The sequence below is a fragment of the Nyctibius grandis genome, chromosome 2, assembly GCF_013368605.1.
Source record: "Nyctibius grandis isolate bNycGra1 chromosome 2, bNycGra1.pri, whole genome shotgun sequence".
Lineage (NCBI taxonomy): Eukaryota > Metazoa > Chordata > Aves > Nyctibiiformes > Nyctibiidae > Nyctibius > Nyctibius grandis.
In genome coordinates, this window is record NC_090659.1 from 56,191,155 (window position 1) to 56,212,190 (window position 21,036).

The 21,036-nt window shown below is 42.7% G+C and overlaps 1 protein-coding gene across 1 annotated transcript in view; it reads left to right on the top strand.

Annotated features, from left to right (window-relative positions):
- SH3RF3 (SH3 domain containing ring finger 3) overlaps nucleotides 1–21,036 on the top strand; it is a 271,225-nt gene that overhangs the window by 172,664 nt on the left and 77,525 nt on the right. The window contains exons 2-3 of the mRNA XM_068425367.1: nucleotides 5,203–5,478; nucleotides 12,438–12,533. Coding sequence (XP_068281468.1) covers nucleotides 5,203–5,478; nucleotides 12,438–12,533 — 372 coding nt within the window. The remainder of the gene's footprint in view (nucleotides 1–5,202; nucleotides 5,479–12,437; nucleotides 12,534–21,036) is intronic.

Below are 21,036 nucleotides of genomic sequence, written 5' to 3' on the forward strand. Positions count from 1 at the left end.
AGCTGGTCATTGCCATTGGCTGTGACTTCATCCCTTCCTTCCTTCCTTCCTTTCTTTCTTACATTCTTTATTTCTATACACGCCCACACAGAGTTTTGAAATTTAATACACTTCATAGCCAAATTCCAGTTAACCTAACAATAAATCAACAGGGCAAATTGATTTCTTGATACAGTCCGATGTGGAGGCCATTTAATTTTGTGTCCACCTGCATTGTGCCCGACCAGATTTCATGGCAGCTGGGGAGGGGGGTGATGGCAGGCGTCCCTCAGAGCAGGAGGGTAGGTCAAGAGCTGACTTGGAGGGAGACAGTGGGGTGGTGGTCTCCGCCGTGCTCCTCATGGGGCAGCCAGGCTGCTCCCATGTCAGTCCCTGGATCCTGGGGAGGCCATAGTGGAGCCGGGCACGGTGGGGAGAGGAGGAGCAGCAAGATGCTGCTGGGGCCAGGCTGGGATAGGGAGTTTGCCTCCTGGGACGTGGTGTTGCAGAGGACCCCAAGATGGGAGCATGGCTGAGAAGGGGGTTTGGCTGAGGAGCAAGGAAAGAAGAGGATGATGAGGGGGAAGTGCGGTGGCTCGGTGGTGTCCCCTGGCTGTTGCTGCAGTGGTGCCGAGGCGCAGGAGCACCTGAGGAGGGGTAAGGAGGGTTTGCTCTGCTGAAGCAGGGAGCAACAGGAAGGTGTAAGTGCTCCTGTAGTTGCTGGAGGAACATCCCTATGTGCTTATCACTGCTCTCCACCAAAACCATTGCCTGCCTCTGCTTTTCTTTAGTCTGATCCCTTCAACGACACTTTGCAGCCTGTTTTAGATTAGAAGATTTTGCAAGAAGAACCACCTGGACATGCTGAAGATGATGATGTCTGACTGAAATGCCATTGCATGAAAGAAAGAGCTGAGGGGAAATGGGGCAGAGATTTTGAACAGAAAATGGGAAGGGCATGCTCCCCAGCAGGGCTTGGGGGGTTTGCTTGTGAGTTGGAGGTCAGTCCTGGCCAATCCCCTTCCCTCTGAATTGGGGGAGTCAAGTGAAGAAAAGGTGGGTGACTAGGCCAGAACTGCAGTGCACAAAGATTTGCCAAAGAGAGAAGTAATCATAGGATCATAGGAAGATTTCTAAGAATCACCTAACTGTTGATGAGGAGTGACATTACAACTAGTAAACAGCAGCAGTGATGATTTTTCTTCTATTTCTGAAATATGCTTAATGCTCCCTCCTATCAGGTGTAGTTAAGAGGAGCTTTCTGAATCTGATTTGCTTCTCATTTATGGATTAACCAAAAGTAGGAACAATAATGGGAAATTTCCCAAAATCTGTTTCCTGGGGACTAGGATTCATTATTATAATCTGACGACTGGAAGTCCGCTGAAAGCTGGACCTTTTGGCCAGAAAATGTCAGCAAGGAAGCTTCAAGAGTTTATTTTGGATTTTATTTGGTAATTGTGATATTGAATTTTTGTCTTTGGTTGATTGGAGCAGACACTTAGAGCTTTAGAATGGGAAAAGTAGCTTTATTTGAAAAGGGTTAGAGGACTCCGTTATTTCTTTACCTCTGCCTGGGCCACAGTAAATTCAAGCTTTACCTGGGATGTTTAAATCAAAATGGGTACTTCTGGCCTTATGGAAAGGCTGGGAAATGTCTTGATTGCAGCAATTTTTCAATAGGAGGATTGTAGTATGGGGAAAACCGGGGGAGGCGCGCTCGCGGGTGCTGGGGGATGGACCGGAGTAAACTACACCGTCTCAGTGTGAGTATGGAAGCTTCTCGTTTATTAACAAAGAAAGCAGTGGTTATATAGACTATGCATATGTTAATCACGCACCCCGATCGCACTTGTGATTGGTCCATAGGTTTACATATTCAGACCCGTGACCGCACCCCCCCTCCCGGATGTAGTTTTGCTTCCCGCGAAGCAGGCACCACGGGGTTCTTTGTTCTGCACCGTGCAAGGGGAGTCCAAGGTCGCTAGCTCTGGGCTTAACCCTTGCTCAAAGCCTGGATTGCTCAGACTGCTCAGTGGCACAAAATTGTGCCCCTTCTCACTTAACCAAACCTCTACAGAGGATGTCTTTTCCGCTAAACAACATGTTCATTTTTAAAAATGCCTCTACTGATTTTTTAGTTTAAAACCTGTGGCTCAGAATTCGAAAAGCTGTAGCTGATAATTGAAACATTTTGTTTTGGAAGCACCTTCCCACTGGCAGTTGTTGTTTAAGTACCTCATGGACAGATCTTCTCTGTGTAGGACAGTCCCCAGACGACATGGTCCATAACTAGGCCCATGAAAGAGAATAGGAACACAAGCACCTAAACTGCAAATTCCCTGGGGTGCCACAGTAGGGTCTCCAAATAAAACAATGCCAGATTTCGAACTAAAATTTTTGTCTTGCAGGTTGTTTGTTTTGCTTAAAAGTCTGCATTTTCATCAGGTGAAGGTATAAACAGGCACCTGGATCATCTTCTAGCCGTCTCAATTAATTAGCGATAAAAGCCCAGCATGTGTTGCATAAGAATTTCATTGATGATGTGTGAGACTGAATAAAATCCAGTTTCTTTTTCTGTAGCTCTGGGGACTGTTGACTTTTTACACAGTAAAATGAGGCTTGGGAAGAGAAAGTGGATAAAAAGTAAAGAAAGTGATCTGACCTTGAATTGCTACAAATACCTTGGGAATAAGAAGGCCCCGACTAGGATCAGTGATACAGAGTGTGCTTGCCAGGCGCGTGCCTGGATCAGCAGTGGTTCAGTGCACACCTGGCAGAAGTCTTACTCAGTGTTTGATAAATTGTCTTCTCCCAGCATGAGTTAGAGTAATGAATCTTTTATTTCTAAATTACTACAAGGCTCCGTAGTTTTTCAGCTTAATATTTTTTTTCTAGTTTCAAATAGGTAATGCAATCTATGCCTTACCTAAGGAGTTTGATGGTATTGTAGGCTTCATCTTTAAAATGCTGGGGAGAAGGGCAAAGCTTTGGTGTCAATGGAAATAACCATCCTGGCAGAGAGAAAAATATCAGTAGGATGCTACCACTGATTTGGCAGAGACTGTTTGATGCATGCTTTGTTAGCTGGCTTTTGATTTTCTTCTCTGATTTTACACTTTTTTTGTTATGTTTGGAGGTGCTTCCAAAATACTTGTCTTTAACTAGGTACCTTCATTCAGATACAGCAAAATCCAAAAGAATACAGAGAAGAAGGAACTATAAATTGGTAATGAGAAAACCAAGACCTGGGGACACATCTGAATGAAATTAAATTCCCGTCCAGACAGCACAGATAGTGCTCGGTAGAGCTGTGCCTGTTTGACTGCCTCCTTCACTGTGTAGTGTAGACAAGATCTGTTGCACATGCTTTCCAACACCTGCACAGCTACTAAAGCCCCTCCTCATAAAATGAGTAAGTTAATGCCTGTGTATGAAGGTGCACTCAAGAAACTTACTTTTTGAACAGCGTGGTATCTGCCTGCTGCAGCAACCATCTGGTGCCCAGAAGCAGCCAGAGGAGGCTGCGCTGGCAGGCAGCGCAGGCGACAGGCTGGTGCTTCTCCTTCTCCTGCTGAAAGATACAGTTGTAAGAGCATCAAACCTGACCTACCAGAGAAGGTCCATTTAATGCACCCATCGGGATCAAAAAATGTCTCTGCTTGTTGCTTTAACAAATACCGTAAAAAGTCATCCCAGCATCTTGTTTTCTGGCTGGGGTGGAGCAATGGAGTGTTTCTGTTGGGCCACTCCACCTTCTCCCTGCAGAAAGCTTCCAAGTGCTATTCTTACGACAGGAATGTCATCCAGAAGTACAGGCATAAGAAACACCTGGGGGAATACCAGGGTGTGTTATTAAACATATCTTTACTTTGTCATTGTCCCTGTAGGATACCCCATTGACAACCAGTGTACAGAGCAGGCAACAGACTACTCGTAGGCATATATATGCAACAGAAAACCACGTCATTGTTATAAATACATCCCTGAAAAAAAGACTTTTATGAAAGGTTGACTTTACAGGACCGCTTTAACATCCCCTGTGGTATGTGCTGCTGCATATTTCTGCTGAGGCTTGCAAGCTGATTCTTAGCTCAAGCTAAATAAAATAAAAAATGGCATAGGACAGTACAGGGATACAACTTTTCTCCCCCAGTATGGGTCAAAGACCTGTTATAAGGCCAAGGTAGCCTGCAGCTGTGTCCAACACAGTTACCCCCTGCTCTGTGGGATTCAGCAAGAAGGGGAGCAAGTATCCAGGGAGGGCAAGTGCAAGGACTGCATAAACCAATACTTCCTCCAAAAAATTGTCCATGCAGTCGCAGCCTGGATTAGACAATCTTGCACCAGGCCAAAGTGAACTCTGGGAAGAATTCTTCACAATCAGGTCATTTCCATCAAACAGGTTTCTCTTTTCTGTCACACCGAACTATTAACTTTTTAGGCTTTTTTGCTCTTGTGATGTGATTTTTTTTAAAGTTTGTTTCTTTCTTTTAATGAGAGTGAAAGCCTCAGAGCTGTTTTTAGTTCTAAAAGAAAGATTTGAGGCATTCTGCCTGTTCTGCTTTTCCACAGGGACATTAATTCATAAGCAACAAAGAATATTATAACTGTTTACAGTAGCCCTCAGTGAACAGCGTGAGACTTGGGGATTTTGAAAGAAGTAAGAGTATTTGGTTACAGAATCAAAAGCTAAACTAAAAGCTTCAAACTCAAAAATGTTTGGAGTTTCTCAAACAAATGCGATGAAAAATTTTCAACTTGCCAACTTTTAGAACCATGTGAATCTTCAAGCTTGTTTTGCTTTGTTTATCTTCTGAGCCTCAGAAACCAAAGCAATGCTGAAGGTCAAAATGTCTAATATTTTACCTTTAGACATGTCGAGTTTTACTTGTTTAAACACATAGTCCTACTTACATAGGATATTTTGCAAATCAACAGATGCTGCTTGATGGTGCAAGAGGCACCGCAGGTTTCAGCTGAGCTTCAAGAGAACTGCAGTGCCTCCTCTGATGTAACACACTTACCTTCTCAGTCTTACCGTCACATGCATCCTAGTTTTCCTGTAAGATCCAGGATATAGCGTTATGTAGCAGTCAGCTGTAGTCATTGGGGTAATTTGGTCATGGATGATCAGTTTGCTTCTGGCTGAAGGTGACTTTAAGAAGGAAATTGGAGATGGCTTCAGTTTGCTTAAAGATGTTGCACATTTTGTTTCCCCAGAGTGTTTCTCAGCTTCCCTATGGCAAAGCGCTCTACACGTATGAGGGAAAAGAGCCTGGTGACCTCAAGTTTAACAAGGGGGACATCATCATACTACGGCGGAAGGTGGACGAGAACTGGTACCATGGGGAGCTCAATGGGAACCACGGCTTCTTCCCTGCCAGCTACATCCAGTGTATCAAGCCCCTCCCGCAAGCTCCACCTCAGGGCAAAGCACTTTATGACTTTGAAATAAAGGATAAAGATCAAGACAAGGATTGCCTGACCTTCACCAAGGTAGGGGAATAAGGCTTTTTTTTTAAAAAAAAAAGTTTAAAAAGCTGCTCCTGTAGGGGCTGATGGGGTACACGGGATGCTGGCAGCCAAGCCTGGAGCACGGTGGGACATCTGCTTGGCCTCCTCGGGCAACTCTGCCCACGGACCCCCTGCACTCCATTTTTTTCTTTCAGCTGGTTTCTTGTATGAGAAAATTAAAGCCCTTGAGCTCAGGCAGCCTAGTGGGGACAGGCTGACAGAGCTGAATTTCCTTTATTAATGGGACATCCCCTCATGTAATGTGCTAAAGGACATTGACTTCTCCTGACTTGTAAATCCTCCTCCCTGTGGTCAGTGACCATGCAATGTCTCACACACCAGCTGTGCTGCAGGACTGGGTGGGCATAAAGCCTCCCCTCAGGGCAAGCCCCGTGTTAGCATCGTTGGGAAATTGCTCCCCTTTTGTCTGAAGGAGAGTCCAGTGAGACAGCTCATGCCATGTACAGCAAGGCTGATGTAAAGCCAGTGAAACTCAACAAGTACAACTGGCTATGCACTGAGAACATTTTTCTATCTAAAAAGGCATACATTTCATCTGCATTGAAATGTTCTGCAAGAACAACTCAATTTCAGAAAGAATCTAATGGAAATGTGTCTTTTAATGTCACTGATTGAATCAGGTATTCCAATGTTTTAAAATGCCATTCAGCTTCAAAATGTATATTGCATCACACCATATACCAATTAGCAGTTGAAATACACTATCATCATATATCACCCTGTTTCATATTTTAAGAACGTAAAGACATTAAAAAGCAGACATTTGAAAAACAGTCTTTGTTTTCTTAAAACCAGAATGTTTAATAAATTCCATTTGGAATGAGAGAAAACTGAGATATTGTAATTTCCTTTGGATTTAAAATGTCACATTTTCCTATTCTCCCCCACCTCCCCACCTGCTTTCTGTCTCCCTCTCCCCTCCCTAGCAATTTGTGTTGGCCTTAGATGGGCTTCATGGATATCAAAAAACCCACAGTAAATAAAGCATATCCCCTAAAGTTAATTTATGGCACTGAACGCCATGGAGAACCTGTTCATTGTCATTTTCTGTTTTATTTCAACTGTCTGTGGTTGTTATAGTATCACATAAAGTAACAACAGTTACGCTGGAAATGAATATGAAATAGATGATAAAAAATATCCTTCACCAGGATTTTACTGACCTCCTCTTTTGAGGCTACTTATTATAGTTGAATGAATTATTTGCAGCATATAATTTTCTCACCGAATGTAACGTCTTTTTCACTCGTGCAGTGTTTCTCAGCAGAATGCAATTTCCTGGAATGTATACTTTCTCATATTTATTTAACAAAAGATTTGTAAGCACTTTTGCTCTATAGCAAGCAAAATGTTTGATTGAGAACCCTGCAAACTCTGCGACTACCCAACCTCCCTGGAGCTGTGAATCTCTGCGAGAAAGTGGGCTGCTTAGCAAGAAGTAGCAGCTATGCACTAACAGAAAATTAGCCAGAAGTTACCTCTGAGATCCTATCAGTAAATATATATTTGCTGGCGTGTTGTTTTTCTCACTCCTTGCCCAGAGGTACAACGGTGACTTCTCTGAGAAGCAATCTTCCTTGTCCGCTTAAGGTATTCATTCCTTGCTTGATCTAAGAAACTTAATAGGTATGGCAGGCAGTTGTGGTCTTTTTTGTTAGAGGAGATCCTTTCCTAGACACTTTTGTATTTGATATATTTGGTGCCATATATTAGTATACCTCCCTTAAATAACTGTCTTTGTATACTGATAGTTCTCATTTTCTTGGCTGTCCAATGTCATTCTCACATGGAGCATTTCTTTCTGCTGTATAGCTCTACTCTCAATCCCTCAGTTTTCCTTTTTTTCACCCCTCGTGTTACTGTCTGCATCCTTTTGTCCCTGATGACTGTGTTTTCCCCAAGGGGGTTTGGTTTCTCTTCTACTGCTATTTTCTTCCTTAGCTCCTTCCACTACACGCGCTGTCACGTTGTAACTGTTTTTATGTCTTGCCTATTGTTCTCTCTGACAGTGGATAATCTATTTTTCATCTCGGGACTTTACTGTTATGTTTTCATCAGTTTTCTCAATGCTAATTTTATCTGTCACCTGCACTGATGAAGGTTCCTGTTTAGCCCAGATTTTAGATCATCTACTGATGCAGTAAGTTCCTCTGCATAGAGTCATGAGCACTGCGTTGCTGTAGATGTGATTTGTCACTCGGAGCAATATTCATCATTTGAATGTATCAGTTTGCATCTGAAGGTGCTGGACCTGATCTCAATTTCATTTATGCGGTTTGTCCTTTCCTCAGGTAGAGGGGTTGCATCAGCATGCCATTTCTAGAAACTAGTATAACCTATTTGTGTTCCGCAACTCATTTAACGCTACCAGACACTTGTAATTGGATTTTACTTATAAACATGTAATAAGAAGAGTTCTCCCCTGAAAGAAACCACAGGAAGAGAACTCAAGCATAGGGGTCTTCTGTATCATTATGTTTTGTGGCTTTTTCACTGGACTTTGCTTTTTCCCCTCCCCCTTTTTTACGATGCAGTCAGAATATCTGTCGGTGCAGTAAAGGAAAACAAAGGAAGGATATTTGAGTTTTCCTCTCACTAGTTTCTTTCAAAATTAAAATGTCCTGTTGTTCCAGAGGTGGTTTGCAAGGAAATGAAGTTTGCTTTACACTGATCTTCATGAGCCGTGCTGCAGAGAGCTGCTGCCATTTACCCATTTTCATCTCCTGTAGACACAACACTCTCCACATAAAAGGCCAATGATAAATCAAATATAATAATTTTGTATGTGTAGGTGTAAAACTGGAAGGGACAGAAAACATCTATTTTGAGTATCCAGTGCAACAAACAAATCTCAAACCTGTCATTCTCTTACACCATGTGGACTGTTCCCCCTAACTCCTCCTTCCAAAGTAGCCATATGAACAGTCCCCGCACTGTTCCCTCCTCTGTAGTGGCTACAAGAAGACGAAACATCCGAGATCATATTTTCCCTCAGTGTTTAGCAGTGATCACACATATCAGTCGGTTAGCAGTTATTTTGCTGTTTGTAACTTCAGGTTCCAGCTTTGATTCAGCTTTGCACCAGTTTAACTCCAGCATCTTCAGAAGTGTTACTCCTGATGTTCACTAGCGTGGCTGCAATCAGCGTGTGGCCTACAGAGTCTCATTGTATGCCCTTGGGATATACCCATTTAACTCAGCTTTCTAATGTCTCTGTATGTGATATCCCAGTATGAGCCTGGGATCCTGCTGTCTCTGTTTTAAAAAATAACCCATCCTCCCTTGGGCTATGCACGCTCTGGTACAAGCCACGTGCAAGAGGACTCTGCTGTCAGCTATAGTGGTGCAAATCTGGAGTAATTGCACTGTTGTCTGTTTGTGTAGTTACTTCAGGCTTAGACTGAGTCCACATTCAGCCCACAGTTTTGTTTTGGTGTTGGAGCACCCTTTGCATGCATGAGTTCATGTGACCCTTTGCAAGCTCAGTGGTAGATGAGCCTCAAACCTGTCAAGGTAGTGCCAGTTTTTCCCGTGCTTTATCACTCATCACATTTTTAATCACATCGCCTATTGCCTTCATTTTGCAACACTTCTATTCCCAGCCCACAGCAATATTTAGCAAATGTTGTGCCAATCTTGGAGCCGTCACATCCAATACCAGTTCCTGGCTGCAGCGCGGCATCCCAGCCCCTTAGCGCTCAATTGCAGGAGCATTTGCTGTTCTCAGAGGGACCGTCCCGGCTGTAGCTGGTGATTGGGATTCTCGTGCCAGCTGGCAAGTGTGGGCAGTGGGCACACCGAGCACCACGCAGTGCCATCCTGCCATCACTGAGATGTCCCCAGTGCTCTAGATGGAGTTGTTATCTCTGTGGAATAGCAGGCGCATCTGCTTTGTATTGCTTTGTTAATGGCTGTTAATGACTAGAGTCAAAATCAGGCTGTGAATCATGACTGTTATTGGACACAATTTTGTGCTGTTTTCTCAGCAAAAGGCTTCATTTCTCTGTCAATCAGATTGCTTTTTAAGTGATTTATCTTTGACTTCCTTTCTGATAATGATTATAAACTGGAACTGCAGGTCCCATGTGCCTGTTGCAAGGCTGCCTGGTCCTGATGAATAGAGAGAGTCTTGAGCAAGTAGGAGAGAGCAAATAATTAAAGACTTTAGCAACAGGCATAAAAAGAGCACAAGTTATCTTTGTCAAACTACAGTGGATACCATTGGCTTTTGAAATGAGATTTCAGGCTTGGATTCCTTCATGCTGCCTGGAAATCAATTTAGTACATGTGAAATAGTGAAGTTCAGAAAGTTGAAGTGGTATGCCAAGAGATCTGTGGCTCTTTACTATTCATGATCCTTTTGGGAACCTTTCTAGGAATTTATAAGTAGCATGGCTATCCAACTAATTTAAGGTACTAGAATAGTTTGTGTTGAAGCTTTCACCAGCCCAGTGTATAAAGTGATGTCATGGGCTGCAAATTCAAAGAAACTTTCTATTAATAAAGAATATTAAAAGATGTTTCAGGATTTGCTAGAATTCCTGGAGATTTTCAACACCCTTCTGAAAATGAATTCTGTAATGGAAAGCATTCTCAAGGATTTGCACTTTGCTCTCCCACAAAGATACATATTTTGAATGTCAGCATATCTCGGATGTGCAGCTATCTGATTTTCTCATATATGACCACATTCGGCAGCCAGACTTGGCAGAGCCGAGCTAAGATCAGTGTATGGAAATGCTTCCAGATTTCATAGGTCCATAGAAGGTAAAGTTGGAAGGGATCTTCAACAGTCACCCGTTCCCTGCCCTGTCCTCGAGCAGGATCAACGCAGGATAAACCTTTCCTGTCAGGTGCCTGTCCAACCTGCTCCAGGGATGGGATTGCATCATGCCTCTTGCAAAATCTACTCGAGTGCTTTTGGGGTTTTACATTTTAAAAGTTCTTAATTTCTTATCTTATGTGTATATGTGCATATATATGCATTTATATAGATACATGGATACATGCATATGTATGCACATACACACATAAGATTATATATGTATACATAAACATATAGTGAAAGTGTAGACCCATCGCACTTCGGGTTTTTAAAAAGCCTTTTAAGAAAATAGCTGAACAAATACAGAAAGTAGGAACACTCGTAGCAGGTTCTTGAAGGGATGTGGTCTTTTATTTTCCTCATTTACCCCCTTTACCTAGATTCTAAATTTATGATAATCGGTCTTTTGTAAGAGCATTTGGAAACTTTGCAGAAACGTATTGCTGTCAGCTCTTTACACAGAAGAAAAATGGTCCGTGCAGACAGGGCTTTGGAAGGGAATGCTATCTGTTTCTTCAGGAAATTAAATGCACAAATTCTTTTTGCATCCTTCCAGCTGTAATAAATAGCTGAAGGACTCAGTCTGTGGCTGTTTTTCTGAGCTTTCCCCTAATGGATCATTCAGATGAATAATTCAAAGGAAACATTTAAACTATTTCAAAGTGCATGTGTTCAAAATGCACATGTTCAAAAACTGCGAAGTACATCACATCACTGTTTTGGTCATTTCCTATCAACATAAATCCACGGTCTGAACATCCTGGATCAGGAATTTATGGGTTTTTTTTCTATGTAAGAAGTATCTGCAAAAAGCAGCTCCCCTCATCTCATGAGTTAACATGGATAGCTTGTTACGTGGAGGGTGATAGACCATATGTAGCTCTTATTTTCCTAGAGTGAGTGGTGAAAATAAAGTGAGAACAGCAGGGAACTCTGTCTCAGCTTTCTGGAGGAAGATGTTTTCTTCTTTTTTATACATTTCTGCACCAGAATGGAGGAAGATTGGATGCCATGAGAGGACGAATGGCATCTCAGCAAACTTCACTTCACAGCTTCTCTCAGCCCACTCCTTTCCTCTGGCTGTAGGAGATCTGAGCAACAGAGAGGGCTGCCTTCCGCAGCCTTTGTAGCAAGTGGAGCTGGCTCAAGGCGGGGTTTAATATGAGAACCCCAGCAGACAGACATGGTAGCAGAAATCCATTGACAAATTGAGCAGCTCAAATTGGGAAAACTCAGGTTCTAGTCACCTAAGCTTTTATAATGACTGGTATGTTCTAGGTTTTAACTCTGTCAAGAGAAATTTTGAGCAATATGAATCTTATTTGTACTTTGCTTAATCTCCTGTTTTATAATCACAAAAAAGTTCATCATGAGCTGAAATTTTTTTAAGATCCCTTAGATTAAATATAATATTAAAATGCCATTGGTTTTAGAAAACAAACTTGTATCTAAACTGAAGCTGCTCCAACAGTTGAATGCAACTTGTTTTTTATTATGTTATCCTTGGCTTTTTAGCTGCTTGGCACTTGTACCTCCTAATATTTTTTTTAAAAAGGAAAACTGACTTTCAGTGCATCAGTAGTGTACGCTAGTTGCTGAGCACCTCATCCTATACCTTATGCTTCTTGCTGGATGTGTTTCCAGGACTACCTGTGCTCTACTGGTGCTCCCCTTTGAATTATCTTCTGGAGCAGCCAAGTGCCACAATGGGCTCTCAGATGCACAGGGGCAGCTTCATGCTAGAGAGTTTTCTCCTTTGGGTTAGAGGTGACCTCCTGGGTCAAATGTTCTCTCTGTCACTGCAATGAAGCCAGGAGTTACCTATTCCCAACAGCTGTGCCCAGGCCCTTGGAGGTGATGGCAGCTGGCATGAGCTGCACCCATCTGCAGGGTGCTTCCATGCACTTTGGATGGGATGCCTGGGGTGGGATGCGGAGCCAGGGATGCTGCTGGCTCAGGATTCAGGGAACATTTTTATGTGACTTATGGCCTCCTCTGTGTACTCTCTCCCTCAGCTGTCATGTGAGTAACTAAAAACTGGTATCTTTCTACTGAAAAAAAACTGATTATGTATTTTGTGTATCTCTGATTTTAGGATGAAATTTTGACAGTCATCAGGAGGGTAGATGACAACTGGGCAGAAGGAATGCTAGGTGACAAGATTGGCATTTTCCCTATCCTCTATGTTGAGGTAAGTTCATAACAGGTGGTGGTGGGTGCTTCTCTTGACGTCTTGTGGGGTTTTTTTTTATGCCCACAAGGGCAGGGTAACCTTGAAAATTCTTAAATGAGAAGGACAAATTATACCGGAATAACTGAAAAGGGAATTTTTTAGTTGCTCTCTCCTAAGGCACTGTGAGGATACACTCAATTCAACTTAAAGCAGCCAGCAAAATGTATGCCCTAAGCTACTGTTGAAGGCTTCTCCTGTAGTGTTTCTGGTGTAATCTTCACAATACGTAGGGAAAATAGGGGAGGATGATTGAAGTTGGAGTACCTTGCACACACCTGAGGAGAGGTGGGTGCTGCCTGCAGGTGGGGAGCAGTGGTGCAGGCTCACCATGCCCTGAAAGCACAGACCTTTGGAGGGATGCTGCAGGTGTCCCCTGCCCCAGCAGGAGCTCGGGCAGCTCCACCCCTATGCCCAAGGTCTCTCATTCCCTGTGCACCAGTCCCATCCTTGTCCTGAGCATTTTCCTGCAATTTCCACAGAAGGCTTCTTTCAGGGTAAATGCTGAGACTTCACATCCTCCGAGCAGACCTGTTGTGCTACCTGTTCCCACTGCTGTGCGCCCTCCTGCTTGTGCCCGTCCAGCTGGGTGCCACTTGGGAGAAGAGCTGCAGCAAGCAATGGTAGCCCATGGTAGCCCCATTGGAAATTCTCTGTTGTCCAGGTGCCAGGAAATGCCTTTGGGGAGCTTTCCTCCTTCATGAGTGAACCAGGGTTGCAAAGAATGGATGGGCACCACAAGTGTATGTATTTTTTCGAGGTGCTGCCACTCTGCACCCAGTACTCAGCAGTATCGCTCCAATTCTGCTCCGAGGCGTAGGCTGGTGCTGCTCTCTGGAGTGAAGCATCTCTTGTGCCCACAGCAGAGCCTGCCTTACTGTGTGTGACTCTGATGCCTGCCTCAGAAATTACTTCTCCTGATTTCTTAGTTAATGATTTGAGACAAAATAGAGATAATTAGTGCCTGACTACCTAATTATTAACTCCGACAATGACCAATTTGGAATAAACCATCATTAATATACATTGCGTTCCCACAGTTGACAAGAACAATAATATTAAAACCAGAATGTGCAGGAGCTGTTATTGAGAAACCAGCTGCCTCACATAAGTTAATGACTAGTTTTCTTCTATTCTGAACGCATAAGACATTTTCAGTTTGTTGTGATTAAATGAGAGAGCTGGGTTTCTCCCAGATTTCATGCTTTTTCTCTTCTCTTGTCCCTGGGGAATGTGATGTTTCACCTGCGGGCTGTAAGCGCTTGCACTGCCTACGCACCGTGCGGCATCCTGATCCATCTCCCACCCCTAGATATCTGTTCTCCTTAATTACTGCTTGCGTAGGGTGAAGGGCTCAAAACTTCAGAGGAACAACTCATCGGGAACATGTGCAATGTTGTCTCACTATAGTTCTCCAAGCACTAGCACGTCCTGGATGGCCACGGAGGAGCAAGAGGTAGCGCTGTGCAGAGTCAGAACAGCAATGCTGGAAGTTTCTAGAGAGATGCAAACATATACATATTTTTTACTTGTGTAAATTTGAAATCTGGAGACTTGAAACACCTTTTCAAATGAAATAGTTGGGTGACATGGACATAATACTTGTGCGTTGGGTGACATGGGCATAATACTTGTGCCGTGGTTTGTGAAGCCAAAGGGAAAACGATCCTCCAGACAGAAACATCAACCACCTATTTGATCCACATCCTGGTGGATGGAGGCCTTGTTCTGAATATGAAATGAGCTTATGCAACTACTGGAGTTATACAATTATGTCACTGTTTCGTTCTTCAGACGTTACTTTACATTAAAAATTAACAGGAATCAGCAGGCCAAATCCCAAAGAAGTTTTGAAAATCTCAATGCCAATGTTTATAAAATAAATCCATTAAACAAGTAGTACTTGAATCTAAAAACACTCCTTGAGTCTGTCCAAGTCCATTAAGTGGTTTTCAAAATCTTGGCAAAATGTGCAGAATAAGTAAAGCTTGACTTTACGGTAACCTTCCACTTGTGCGAGTCGATGGTCAAAGTCCGTGGGATTTCATGTGGCATCTGAAGCTGTGCACTCTGGATAAAGCGAATTCCAGCCTGGAACCCATCTCTAAGGACAGGCTCTAATGTCCTCAGCTGCTCCCACAGTGCAGACAAGAGCTCTTACCCTTGCTATGGCAGCCAGAGCGTTAGAAAACAAGGTGGTCACTTCAAGGATCTTAGAGCTGAGCATGCCAGCACTACAAACGGGATATAATCCTTGTTGTGGCCACCCTTTGGTGAGACTTCGTCCTGGCAATGTTTTGCCATACCTCTCATGCAGATGCTTGCAAGAAAGGCTTTTGCAAGTGCTCTGTTACAAAGGGTTTGCACGCGTAAGCCGCAGCGGGGTGGGAAGGAGGGATGCACCGCAGCCCCACTGGGGCCATCAGCAAATTCCTCATCAGGACCCCACGGGCCTCCCTGCACTTGGGCTTGTCAGCTGGCCCATGTAAAAGCCTGCAGCGTCTCCCTAGGCTCCTTCGTCTTTTTTCTACCCTGTGCTTACTGAATTTGTGAGTGATCCACTTCTGTGCAGGATTCTGTGCCTTGGAGGGCAACTTTTAGAGCAAGACTGTGGTGTGACAAAGCAGTGGCAGAAAAAATGAGCTGAAGACATCAAAATATATCTGCTCCCTGCAGCGTTTTAGAAAGTCTGTATCTCAGCACTATGTGTGGTTGTCCGTATAGCCATATAAGTGTAACACTGCATGGATTTTATGCTTTATTCCCTACAAGTGTCCAGCAAGGGTGCTTGCGTGCCTGCTGTGTTTGACAGCTCTCTGCAGAGAGGCTTTTTCCTGCCTCTGTAGTGTCAGCTCTGTCCCAGCCTCAGAGAAGCTACAGTTGTATGAGGAATAAATACTTGCAGCTCACAATAGTGACTTTTACAGAATGAGTCACACACAATATGTTCTGTCAGGGAGAGTTTGCACTATTTTTTTCTTATTTTGTTGCTGTCCTTCGTGTCCAGTAGAAGTCATTTGGGCTGATAATTTATGTTTTAATTTGTCTACAGAAAAACACAACATAATCAAATTGATTCTCAAAGTGCCTTCTGTCCTGAAACAAGCATCTTATTAATAATCCATATGGTTTGAAGTCATATTCTTGCTGGGAGGAGTTTTGGACTTGCAAGGAATTCAAAGTCCTAACTATATTTCTTTTATTTTACTGTCTTCAAGCTAGCTCCTTCATTCTTAATAACTGCTGTTATTTTCTCTGTTTGGAAGTTGTAAGTATTGTGCTGCTATGTGTAAAATTGAGGATAATGAAGAATAAAGTGTGTCCTAATAGATTTAAGTGTCTGTGAATGAAATTTGAGGGCAATGGTGTGCTGAGTACTTGGAGGGATGCATCCTGCTCAGATGGGCAGGAACTGGAAATTCAAAAAGCTGAGCTGTTAGACCAACATTTCTGACTGCAGCCCCCAGTGCAAAGAAGTATTGACTGAGATCAAGAAGCCTTATGAGTCAGTGGTAGAGCGAGGCAATTATGTCGAGCGCTACTGTGACTGTAATATCAGCAAATTACAATTGATGAAGTGCCAGCCCATTGTTATAATGTTTTATGGCAGCAAGGGCACTGAAAGCTGTGATTAAGTAATATTAGGAGTTTTAAAATTCTTTTTACAGAGCAGTGAAGCAGAGTAATGGGGATATTCTCCTGTTCTTCACAGTCAAAAAGAGAAAAAGGTGGAAAGGAAGTCTAGGAGAAAGAGGGAGGAGGAGACTGAGCAGAGCAGATGGTCTCAGTGCCCTGCAGCATAGATCCGCAAGACTCCACAGAGACCCAGGGGAAAAGAATTCTTGCAAGTCAATGTTTAAAAAGAGTTCAGCCAAAAGCAATAAAATAAAATAAAATCCAAAGCCAAATGCATTTCTTAAAGAAAACAATGATTTTTCATTCCAAAATTAGCTTTGCAGAGCACCACATTTAATGATTTTGTGCTGTACCACTGGATCTACCAATCATCCTAAAATGGCTTAACCCATACAGCAAAACCTGAGCATATTTACCAAGATCCCACCTGTGGTCGTTGAATAGTGTCACAGAGACCCATCTTCCCAGCAGAATTTGTCCTTAACTGCGTAACTATGATGGACTTTGCTGAGGGTAACCTTTAGTTAGCCTGCAGATGAATGCAAATGGTTGAGAGTTTTGTGTGTGTGTGTTCAGTTAATCTGAAGACATGGAGGTTTCCAGAAGGAGATGCAGGGAACCACTCTGAATTCAGAGAGCAAAGCCTTTCCCATAGCCCAGCCGATAGACCTGCTTGACTTTGGGATTCTTCAGCATTTTCCTGGTGGTGTGGCCCTCAGTTTGGCATTCAGTCTGGATGGCAGATTTTGTACTGTTTTTTCTCTATATGCAGATTCCCATCTTAGCCATTTCCAAATGTCCTGCTGTCCCCCGTGGCAGTCATCACAGTTATATTCTTGAAAACTCAGATGTGTGAGTGTGTGTATTTCTAGCTCTAATAGATATTTTGACCATTTTCAACAACATCAACAAGTAATTGTTTCCCTGTCCACTTCTTGTCTATGTTTTCTCTCTCCTCAATCTGTTTGGTTCCTCCCTTCAGCTGCAGGACAGATGGGTCCCTATGGGACTCTCATAATGAATTCAGCCTTGATGTCTGACCCATCATTTATATATGTGTTGTCTCTGTAGCAGTATACTCTGCACCTTGCAGAGTATCCTTTATGAAGTCCTTCCCAGAAAAAAAGGGGCATTAGACAGTCATTAGATAGCAACATTTGTTTGATGCCCTTTCCAAAAAGAACATACGGTCTTTTTTTTAAGAACTGTCAAAATAGTTAATTTTAACCTTGCTAGTATCATTTAATGTTAATAAAAATGGAGGCTTTTGAAAGGTGGGTAGAGGCAAACTAAGGCAGATGATTTTAGAAAAGCTGACTTACTAAATCTCAGAGGAGCAAATTCAACCCAGTAGTAAGTAGGAGTAACACTAATGAGTTAAGAATTATACCCATTAACATCAGAATTGATTTTTTTCTGTTCTCTCTCCTTTTATGTGTCAGATAAAAATGGAATAAGAACCTTGTAAAGCTGACGATAATGTAAGCTCTAAGAGGTGTTCAGCTAATTTCTGTTGAAAAGCTTTATTGATATGCATTTTCAAATTTTGTAATTACATTGTTTTAAGACTTTCATTCCTGCACTTTCATAGTTTCTAAAAAGTTGGTCCTACTTGTTTTCCTCTTGCATAGAATATTGTAGAATATTCCAAGATACTTTTTGGTATCAGATTTCTACGTGAATGGAGTACAAAATACAGTTCCCTTGTTTCACATTCAAAATAAAACATGCAGAATTTGTATTGCAGGCTGCAAGAGGGACATCAGTAAGAACCTATACACCTACTACTACTTTCACATCAATCCATGAATAAAACTTATTGATTTAAAGTACCGTTACACACATATAATGTAAAATAATTTAAAGAACTTCAAAAAACTGTGATGTCAGTCAGGAAAACTAAGAGTATTAGCAGTCAGAAGGGAGAAGAAAATTAAACATACAATATATAATAATATAGATATATTTTCTATAGAGACACATTATTTTTAATCTCTGGCCCACCTTTTCTGCATAACCGCTCAATTTCATATTTTCCCTTTTGCTTATATAAATAAAAAACCTTTTGCTCTTTCTTTTAACTTCCTATGTAAAATGTAAATTAGCATGACTTTGGGAAAATATTTTTTCTTTTTTTTTTTTTAACTTTCAAGTCATTTCTTTCATATTTTCTGTTAATTTCTAGCATCCATCATGGGGTGATCATTCATGCAGATTCTATAAGATCTTTCCGCCATCTTCAGGGTACAAAACTGAGCTGTATCGTCACCTTTTGACTTAAATGCCAGGTTTCCCCTAGGTTAGATTAGCTCAGCTCCTCAGCTCCTTAGACCTTTTCTAACCACTCACTCCACTCGGGCAATGTCTGGACAAGTCAATGCAGGATTGCTTTCTGGTTACTGTGTCAGGGAGCACGTTCCTCCAAAGTTCATCTCAGGTGGGTGCCACAGAAGGAAAGCCTGCATACAGAGACAGGTGGGAGTGCTGTCACGTTTGAGTCATCCTCCAGCCCAGACAATCATGAGACCTGTGGTGAGCCGCAGTGAGAGCCAGCATGTAAATTTAGACATAGCCGTAGGTTGTGAAAATTTGCATTTACGGAATTGACAGTTTTAGTTACAGGTCTTCTCTTGCTTGTCCTCCTGCCTACTTTCACACAAATGAACTCATAATTAAGTTATTTGGATTTATATGTTATGACCAATCTTCCCATTAATCAAAACCACATCCAAATTGTTATCACCTCTTACTGTTTCAGGGACTGTTGAACAAGAAACTGGCCAGCTGTCACATTCAGGAATATCTTCACCACCCATCCCCCATGATGAGCAACATCTGAATTTCCTAGATTTTATTTTGTAAAAATAACTCTCTAGGGTTATTTATAGAAGGTTTCCAACCCAGCCAGCTTAAGCACACAACCTTGGCAAATGAGCCCATTTCGTGCGTCTTTCAAAAGCATATAGATGATTTTCATATCTGTGTGGGGCATTTTTGAGGCGCTGCCTCCTAGGTGCCAAAAATTGAAATGCAAGTTAGGTACCTAAGTAAGATGGACTGACTTTTGCTCTTGATCTGGTAACAAGACTTTGCTCTCTAGCCACAGTCCACTCAAGGATTTCCAGCACTTCCCCTGCAAAATCCTGTTTGTCATCCTTCCTAGTGCAAACTGACTGGGCACTCGTCTGTTGCGTTTTGCATGTGCTGCCACTTCCCCGTGCTGTCAGCACACAGCACTACCATCAGCCTTTCCCTTCCCTCCAACTCTCTTGAACTATGCCTGTGCTTGAATACATGTTTTCTGGTCCTGGGTGCAATTCTGTCTCCTTTCTGTTATTTCTACGCTGAGATTTGGGTTCTGTCTCAAGGTTTCTGTTCTCCTGTTGTGGTGGCAGGGTTGCTTTTGTTACAAAACAAGCACCAGTGGTGACCCTCCAACTTCCCTGGACAGAGAGAACAAAATATCTTCACAGACTGTTGCATCTTGCTTGATATTTTCCTTCATTTTAGTGTTTTCTTCCTCTTTACTGTCCTTTCGTCCTTTTTTCTACTCTCTCTTTTAAACTTCTATGTTTTCACTTGGATGGTAAGTGAAGAGACATCTGCCAATGTGCAGTCCTACTGGCGAGCCACACCAAGAAGCAGCAGCAGCAACAGAACAGCAGTTCTGCCCCCAGTAGCACTTTTGAACTGGGAAATACTCTTCCAAATCCTTTGCAAGACCTTACAAGTCTCTAGGTACAGTTCATCTGACGAACGGCAGAGAAATCTCTACATCTGAGCTAATGGTCTGGATTCCCTCTTAACATCAAGAGAAACAACCAGATACTCATAGGGGAAGAAATAGGCATTGCTGCTTAATGGAGACATCTAAAACATGTCAGATGAGCCTACTCGTAGAAGAGCCTGTTTCTCTTCATCGATCAGGAGGGGAGGGCATGGCTGCCAGCCCAGCCTAAAGGAGGAGGAACTACTCCTTGTCTTCTGTGGTTGCCCAGGCTGTGAGTCTGTGCTCTGCATGGTGTGATAGGGGAAGGCCCACAATGCTCATTGTACATAAACCCTGACATTTCACCAGCAAAGACTGTCTGCGTTCAAGTCAGTTCTTTGATGCTCTATGCAATATTTTTCAATTTCCAAAAGTACCTGTCTGTCATATACCTATCAATGTTTGTTCTAATTTTGCTAAGGAACCTTAAAACTTCTGTGTCTTTCAGAAGCAACAAGGTGGCCTGGATGAGTAAGCTTTTGGCAATGCTTAGACACATGTACAGTAAATCTTGAGGAGGCTTAGGTGCACTCATTACTACCCATCACTTCCTTATTCTGCTCCTGGGATAGCTGGGGCCTGCCATGGGTGTCGAGCAAGTCGCTTCCACACAAAAAAAAAAGTAGATGCTCATGTGGTCCTGCAATGTTTCAAGTGGAAAAATACCTCGGGCAAAGCATCAGTCCCTTTGGCTTTGTATCTGCTCAGAAGGACCAACTAAATAGACAGTACATTACTTAGGGTTAGCTTTTGCCTGTGCAACAAACATTTTGGACTTCCCAGCAGTGTTCAGCAGCCTCACAGCATACAACCATTAGAGCAAAATGTTTCAGCAATGGCGCAGGTTTCCGAAGGCTAGAAATTAGCGTTCCCCATTGAGCATACCCGCTATCCCGGAGCCTTGGGGCAGCTCTAGAGCACATCATCAGTAATCCTCTCTCTCTTGAGGAGGCATGAGAACAGGGCTTTTGTCTTTTCCAGCCATTGATCACTTCTGACAGCTTCTAAAGATTGCTTCAGCACTGCTGAATTCCTAGGATCTTTTTCCTTTTGAAAAGA